At 39.3% G+C, this 8,714-nt stretch overlaps 1 protein-coding gene across 1 annotated transcript in view; it reads left to right on the plus strand.

The window, feature by feature from the left end:
- The window catches only part of TMEM14A (transmembrane protein 14A), a 12,629-nt gene extending 5,389 nt beyond the window's left edge, over positions 1–7,240 (plus strand). Inside the window, exons 4-6 of the mRNA XM_004673569.2 lie at positions 3,252–3,353; positions 4,931–5,018; positions 6,642–7,240. Coding sequence (XP_004673626.1) covers positions 3,252–3,353; positions 4,931–5,018; positions 6,642–6,681 — 230 coding nt within the window. The 3' untranslated portion in view covers positions 6,682–7,240. The remainder of the gene's footprint in view (positions 1–3,251; positions 3,354–4,930; positions 5,019–6,641) is intronic.
- The last annotated feature ends 1,474 nt before the right edge of the window (positions 7,241–8,714 follow it).

An 8,714-nucleotide genomic window follows, 5' to 3' on the forward strand; every position in this document is an offset into this window, starting at 1 on the left:
CACTGCTGAGGGGAGCAGCGGGCGGGCCAGGAGAGGTCTGCCACGCCATGTGGTCACCTACGGGGCAGGCGGGAATCGAACTCATGCGGAAGTGGCGTTAGCTTCTCAGTGCAGTGCTTTAACCCGCTGCCCCACCAGAGAGGGCCAATTTTTCTGAAATTTTTAAAATGCAGTTCTATCTCAAAGAGTGTCATATTCATGATATAGCATAGCCTTGAGTTTAAGTGAAAAAAACAAGTCTAACTGCTTATCAGAGTTACTTTCTTCTTTCAAAATTGCTAAGAATTCCAAGGTCAGAAGCACAGCTATCTACTGGGGCCAGCGAGCAAGGGGATTGTCAGGTTAGAATAGTTTGTCTCCTAAGATATCTGAGAGGCTCTAATTCACCTGAGATTTTTGTTTATTTTCTCTCTCAATATGTGTACTATCATGAATACATGTGTGATGAGGAAAAACCTATAAACAGCTACTCAAATGTTGATGTTCCATGATCTGCTCTAAGAGAACTCAGTTTTAAAGTCCTGATAGGTTGTGTTGCGTAAGCAACGCCGCAGTGATAAAGAAAAGCAGGCTGGAGGATGCAGGATGCTTCTGGGAGCAAGATCCTGGCCTTTTTATTGACAGGGAAAAGGGTGGGTCAAACTGAATGCTTTAGGGAGACTGAGTCTGTCGATACTCCAACCCCCCGCCCATGGCTCCAGTCTTATTAAAAGTTGTTCAGCTGGGGCCTGCCCTGGTAGTGCAGCAGGTTATATCACAGCACTATGAAGCTTGCAGCAGCCACTTCAATGAGTTCGATTCCTGGCCAGGAAGGTGACTCACATGGGGTAGCAGACCTCTCCTGTCTCACCCACTGCTCCCCTCAGCAGTATACTTTGTAGATCTGCCTGTTCTGCTCCCTGCTCTGCCTCTGGTAAATCCTCTTACTGCTCCTGCACCTCTGGCCTGTACCCCAGTTTTGTATGCATAAATAAATAAATCATAAAAAAAGAAAAAGTTGTTCAGCTGATCAGTCCCTGAGGCACAAAGCACTTCAGTCAATGGCACCAGGTGTTCCTACTTATACCTCAGCATGTATACCTGTTGTCCCAGGGCAATCATACGTCCCACTGTTGTCTAACTTGAAAGGGACTGTGTATGCTATACTCACAGGATTAATAATAGAACATTTTTCATTGTCAAAGATGAATCTAAATAACCTCTATTATAGAACAGAAAAGAACATTTGGACCTTTTCTCCCTGCCTTTTAGAGGATGGGAAGAAGGGAGTATGTAAGTGAATGTTTGTGTTGTTGTTGGGGTGACTGAGAGTCCCAGAGGAGGACAGGAGAGGATTACTTTATTATTGAAATAAAGTTCCATCAGGAATGAATGAAGTCAGGTCACCTTTAAGGTCTCTGATTTCAGGGCAGGTTGCCCAGCTGCACAATGTGGTTCCCTTAGCCCCTCACTTAAATGATCTTGGAAGCCCCTGGAGGAATTATGTGTTACAAAGAAACCCACTCTTGTAGTATAATGTGGGTTAAGAGCTTGGGCCCCAGGATTCACCCTTCCTAAACTGTATTCTTGACACTTCTGCTTACTGACTCAGATAGTCTTGTGAGTTGTTTTTAACTAGTGGGCTTCAATTCCTCTTTTGTAAATTCATCTTTTAGGGTTAACTAAGATAATGCATGGAACATACTTTACATAGTGCTTGGCGCAGAGTAAAGGTTTAATACCCTTATTTCTGCTGCTGCTGCGGCTGCTGCCCTGCCAGTGGGAGGATCTTTACACACAGATCTTGGAGCCAAGGACCTTTTATAGTTTTGTGTTCTCTGTTATATTTTAAACTGCTGTGGCCCCACTGTCTTAGTGCTTTTGCTTAAAGTGAGCCATTTCTTTCTGTTTTCACTTAGGGCTTCCATAGGCATAAGTCCCATGCACTAGGGAGCAGAGACCCTTGTAGGAACAGTTACTGAGAATAGTGTTTTGTAGATCAATGATGTGATGTTCACAGTGGTGTTTGATGAGGCAGAAATATCCAGATCCTACGGCAGATTAGCTAAAAATCAGGTCAAAGTGAAGGGCCAAGGAGACTTTCTTTGCAGGGGCAGAGGAAGGGATAGCAAGGTGGCAGAATCCAGGACAACGAATGTGTCATCAAGCCGAGCCTCTTTGGGTCCACCCTGTTCTCACAGGGATCTCCAAAGTAGTGTAGAACCAGGAAGATGCTGTGATTTTGAAGTTTTTTTTGGTGAGCAAAAATGACTCACAAGTGAGTGGGGGACAAAGACACTGAACACACCAACGGCATAGAAATAGGTGGTGGCGGGTGATGGGAACTATACTGGGTCCTTGTTCTGAATGGTGGTTGGAGGTGGCATCTTTGAGGACTGACACATCAAGTCAGTTGAAGGTGAGCTGCAGTCAGCCAGGGGAACAGTGCCGGAGGAGCAGTGCAGACATGGAACAGCATGTCTGAAAACTGTGAAAATAAAAAAATGGCATAGCCAGGGATTGAAAGAACGCCAGAGCTCCAAAGACAGAACATATTTGGGTTTTTTCCTAAATGCATGGGGAGCCCTAAAGTTTCTTACTTAGGGACTGACCTATCCAGATATATGTCTTTTTAAAGGTCTTTTTAGTGTGCATGGAGAATAGATTTGGGAGAGCAAGGAGGAATTTAATATTAACTCCAACTGTAACAACCTAAGTCTTTATACTTGGCACAGATGAAATTATTCACCCAGTGTTGCAACTGATAAAACTAAAAGGCTAAGAAATTTAGCTGAAGTCTTTGGGACAAGAAGTGAGAAAAGTGTGCCTTATTTCTCCCGCGGGTGCTGCTCTGGGTGCATGTGTGGATGTGGGGGTGGGGGGGGATGTGCACATGTTGCTGTAATGCTTCTAGCCCTCACAGTAATCTGCATTTCCTATAAATATTTAAAAGCAAAATGCCTTAATCCTACCCTGGGGATTCCAGTTGAATCAGTTCTAGAGAGAGTGCCTTCTACAAGGTGATGACTGTGCATCTTATTCATACTGTCACTGGCATGGACCCCTCTGTCCAGTGCACGCAGTCATTTTTCAGGATCTGTAGTCATTTCTCAGGATCTGTCCACCAGTACGTCAGTCCTCCACTAGACTGTGTCCAGTCACAGTGCCCAGCTGGAAATGCATTGGAAGGTGCACATATCAATCTGGAAGTAGTGGGAGGAATTCCTTTCACTTAGGGATTCTTTTTCTGAGCCCATACTTTTCTTTTCCAGGTGGTGTTCCATCGTTGATAGCTGGTCTTTTTGTTGGATTCTTGGCTGGCTATGGAGCTTACCGTGTCTCTAATGACAAGCGAGATGTAAAGCTGTCACTGTGTAAGTGAGGTATTTTTCCTAATTATGGAGAAGCAAACTCTAAGGATAACTTAATACCCTTTGTGAAGTAATATAGGTGAAAACCTATGGACAGATTGCAAATGGTATATGTGTGTTCCAGGCTAAATACAATTCTTGCTCCTTTCTAGACAGGACTCCTAGAAAATAATGGTACTATACCAGCCTTCTAAATCAGAAGGGTACTTCTATAGAACTGTTACTAGAAAATAAAACATAATTAGAAAAAGGAATTATGCACAGATTTTTTGGCTCTCTGCATCATTTCATTTATTTTACAGACAGCTTTAGCTCCTACTTTGCTTATGATTTAATCTACAAAAGCAAGGGCAACCCTTTTCTAACATTTTCCCATCGTGGGCTTAGTAGGAGAATGCCCACAAAAAAGTGGAAATGTGTGTGTTTAAAGCTCCAAGACACTTGACTTTCCTGAGTTGAGAGGGAAATACAGTGAAGGTGAAAAAACTAGGCCAAGGAAATTGTCTCTTGATTATTATTCAAAGTGGCCTGGTAAAGTATGGAAGAAAATGCAAATGAAAACAAATAGTGTCAGTTATGTATTTGAGGGAAAGCAATAGATTCGGTGGGGTTTTTGTTGTTGTTGTTCTTAATGTAAATAAGAAGTAGGGATATTTTAAATAATGAAATTGTCAAAAGATAAAGCTATATATTATATATATATTTATGTCAGTAAGATATAGGAATGTGAGGTGATTTGCTCCTTTGTATTTAAATAATTCACTTGTTTATTATCAGTCACATTGTTTTTTATATCAGCAAATGGTTTTTCATAATGTCTTCTTAAATTGTGACATCCATGCCCTAATCTTTTACATAAAACCATCTCTCTGGCACACAGGTGATTTGGTGATGGGAAGCCCATGGGGATTACAACTGAGATGGAAAAAGGCACAAAATGATGTAAAAACTAACTATTATATTAATTAAAAAATTAAACTATTTTATTAATTTGAAAAAAAGACAAATGGAAAAGGAAAAAAAAATCTATTTCATATCAGTCCAGCTCCTGAAAGACTGGTATAATGTTTCTGAATATAATTTTACCTAGATTGTTATTTTGTCTCCCCAGGCATCAAGTTTCCCAAATGCTACAAAATTAAAATAAAATAATATTATTTTATTAATCAGTCTACTTTTTTTAAAAAAAAATGATACTGATTATCTTTCTTATATTTGGTGACCTAGACATTTGTTGTCTCCTGTGTGTTCAAGTACATTGCTTAGTGCTCCTGGGGAAGCTGGCAAGAGGCAGTCCTAGCCTGCAAGGAGTGTCCTACAAAGAGAAATTTAAATTAGAAAAAATTTTTTCTTTTGAAGATATTTCAGGAATGGATTTTAACATGCCGATTTACTTAGAAACCTTCTCATTAGTGTTTTAATAAAGCACTTAGGTTTTTTGTTTGTTTTCAAGAAAACAGAAACTCAGTACCTGTATATAATGTTACCTTAGAAATCAAAAGTGAGAGCCATTTTTCACAAGCAAGCATTAATAGGGAGCTTGTTTGAAGCTCTGGCTCAAGCATTGGTTTGATTTTCAGTTACAGCTTTCTTCCTGGCCACCATTATGGGTGTGAGGTTTAAGAGATCTAAGAAAATAATGCCTGCTGGACTGGTTGCTGGTTTAAGGTAAGAAAAACTATCTTGACCTAATCTTCCTCTGCCACCATTTAAAATGCTGATTTTTGACAAAAGTCCACCAAGCATGACTATGAAAACCTTAAAATGTTATGCATTCTGTCAGTCGTAGTATTGATGTGCCTGTGATCATTTTAATCAAAAAGCTCTTTGTTGCCACAGTCTCAGGTTGCATGTACACACATAGCTTTTTCAAAATAAAGAACCAAATTCAGACTTGTTTTTCTCAAGATTTACCCAACTGAGACAATCTGATACTCAGTTACACTTAGGGAGCTGGGTAGACTGACAGGTCTGCTACAATATATTTTTGAAAGATAGAGAGGGTGTCAAGTTCTCTTAATTTAATTTGAGTAATTTTATCAACAAGACTAAGCATGCTACCAAGTAAAAACTTATAGGTAACATTATTAGTTCTTCTGGAAGCTATCTTTCAATGTTCAAAGTCATAGACATGTTTATTTTCATTGTTATGTCTTTTTAGTGTTTATTCCAAAGAAATAATGAGATGTACATGTAGAATGGTGTTTATTATAACTTATTTCTAGTGGAAAACACAATAAATTGAATAATTGGAAACAACCTAAAGTTTGCCAGTAAGGAAGTGGTTTTGTAGACGGAATAATTTAAAAAGCAGAATAGGTCATATTTTCAAAAACTGCTTTGTAGCATTGGAAAACCTCAATGATATAATAAAGGATAAAAAACAGGATTGAAAATCAAATAAAGTATGATCTCAACTTTAAAAAATGCGTGTAAAAAACAGCAACAAGATAGAAACAAAACACTTCAACATGTTAGTAGTATTTCTCTGGGTGGTAGTGCTTTGTGCTTTACTGTAGAAATTTCTAGTATGACTATGTATTATGTTTGTGATTTAGGTTGGAAAAATAAGTATTATTATAAAGGACTGCTTTCCAGTTACAGCCCTGTTCTGAAAATGATACTTGGTGGTAGAAAAAAATTCATAAATAGGGTTCAAGGGTTAGGAAGACAAGACCCCAACCAATGGAAGGTAACTGAAATAATAATAATCACCTCCATCCCCCAAAATTGTTCATTGATTTTTTTTTTCCAAGTAGTTTCCTTTACTGGATTTTGAAAAACCTTTCTCTCATAAAACCTCTTAGCAGATTTTCAGAACAGGGAGGTTAGCATTATTGATTTATTCATTGGTCATTTTTTTTTAAGATTTATTTATTTATTCATGCAGAACTGGGATACAGGCCAGAGGTGCAGGGGTGGTGAGAGGCTTCACCAGAGAAAGAGTGGGGAGAATAGGGAGATAGAAAGGTGGGCTGAGGGGAGCAGTGGTCCAGGAGAGGTCTGCCACGCCATGGGGATACCTCCGGGGCCAGGGATCGAACTCACACTGAGATGATTGCAGTGCTGTGTCCTAACCCGTTGCGCCACCAGGGAGGGCTCTCACTGGTCATTTTTAAGTGACTAACTCAGTCATGTCTAGGAAGTTGAAATCCAGGCAAAAGGAGAACACCATTGCCCCATGAAGTGGGAGAGACCAGAGCCAGAGTTGCAAATTGCAGGCAAGGGGACTTCTCATCTCTCTTCTACAACATACGCAATTGACCCTGTCTCTGCCCTGTTCTGACCCAGCCTCATGATGATCCTGAGACTTGTCCTGCTGCTGCTCTGAGAATCCAGAGACACCGAAGGCTGAGTGCACATCATTCTACTGTAAGGCGCAGAGCATCCTCGGGGTTTAGAAGATGAATTTCAGTATGGCTTATGGGTGTTTGTTTTATGTGAGAGACAAAAGAAACACTGTCACCTTTAATATGATGCTAGTTTGAGGTGTGTGTTTGTTTTTTTTTAACAAAAACTTTTACTGTTTTCTAATTGTCAGGTACTGTTCATTGTTAAGATCTGGATCGCGATACATTCTTTCATTTTCTGTGTCCAGCTTTTATATGTGATTATTTTGACATCTAAATTTGCAATTGAGGTTTAGATTAAACTACAACGTATTAGATAATGGGATACGTTATCTATTTGTAAGTGAACTTCACAAAATGCAGAATGCTAATGAGCTATTTGTCATTTTTGTTAATACTAGAAATTCTGGCTTTCTGTTTTATTTGTATTGATGGGAGCACTGCTTTTTTCCTTGGGAAAAAAATTTCATTCTTGGCACATCCTGTATAATAACAGAACGTATTCAGTATTCAAATAAAAGGCCTTCCGCTTTAAGCTCATTTTTTTTCATTTTAGTGTTTTTTCTATATACTTAAGTCATCTTTGATGTCTGCATATCCAGATATTAGTGAACAAGATTAGGGTGACTGAGAAGGGTTATTTAAGTTCAGACTCTCCCTCAAATACTGATACTCTCTCATTCTGAAACAAAAACAACTGTCTCAAATCACCGCTTCATTCACTCATAGTTATTATTTTTACTATTCAAGACTGAACATCAAGGGCCTGAGCCCCAGCCCATTTCTCCATGAACTGGTTGTGTGCTTTTTGGAAGATCACTGGGACACAGTTTCTCACCCTTAAGAAGCAATTTGGACTAACTGATTGACAAGACCCCTTAGAACTCTAAAATTCTGCAGCTTTGGTCCTATTAGCTCTGTACAGTGATATCTGACTTCAAACCCTTTTTACAAAAAATTTAGTTATTTATGCATACAGAACTGGGGTATAGGCCAGAGGTGCAGAGGTGGTGAGAGGATTCACCAGAGACAGAGTGGGGAGCAGAACATGCCAATTGATGAAGTACGTTGCTAAGGGGAGCAGTGAGGGGGTCAGGAGAGGTTTGCACGCATATGGGTCATGTCTGGGGCAGGTGGGGATCGAATTCATGCTGAACTGGCTTTAGCTTCTTAGTGCTGTGCTTTAACTTGCTGTGCCATCAGGGAGGGCCCCATCAAACCTTTTTTTGTTTTGTTTTAATGAACTGGGGGGTGTAGAGCTCCCTGCTGATAACAGCAGAGTTAATGTGCTGTGTTCAGTTCCCTTTCCCAATGGACTTTCAAAGAGGTTGTTAAACTTCCAGTAATAAGTTATTCAATTAAAGGAAGAAAGGGAAAAACAGAAACCAAATAGTTTAACCAAATAGGAAACCCAGGCAAAAATACTTAGCTATACTTCAAAAATACCTTACTTAAAAAAAAAAATCCCACTAGTCCTAATGGTGCCAAAGAGGTGTGTTACCACACACAGACTGGAGAAAGCAGTCCCTCGGGGTGTGCTACATGCCTGCTGACTGTTAACAGTGATCAAGAGCCTTCAGACATTCATATTCGGTGACTTAAACTATGGTTATGATATGGAAATAGAAATTAATTATGAAGTAGATCATAGAAATAAACACTATATCTGTAAAATACTCTAGTGATTGAGTTTCAGAAGCTAGTTTGAAGCTCTGCTATATATCCCGAAAGGTGGTGGAAGTGGGTGGTGTTTGTATGTGTTTTGTTTTTCTTATAAGAAATTCTTAGCCTCCATTGCTTTCTTAAGATTTTACTCTTTTGCAGTAAGTAGAACACAGAATTCTTATTTAGATAATTCTGATAAATGAGTATCTTCCTGTCTTATGGGAAACAAAAGACAGTTTTCTGATTTGCAGACATTTGTTTGATAGTTTATCTCCCTTTGTCTTTTGTTACTTTTATTTTTCTGGGTACCTCTATAAATGTCTATGAAACATTTATTGTGTTTTTGGGA

Source organism: Condylura cristata, unplaced genomic scaffold, assembly GCF_000260355.1.
Source record: "Condylura cristata isolate star-nosed mole 26May11 unplaced genomic scaffold, ConCri1.0 scaffold00001, whole genome shotgun sequence".
Taxonomy (NCBI): Eukaryota; Metazoa; Chordata; class Mammalia; order Eulipotyphla; family Talpidae; genus Condylura; species Condylura cristata.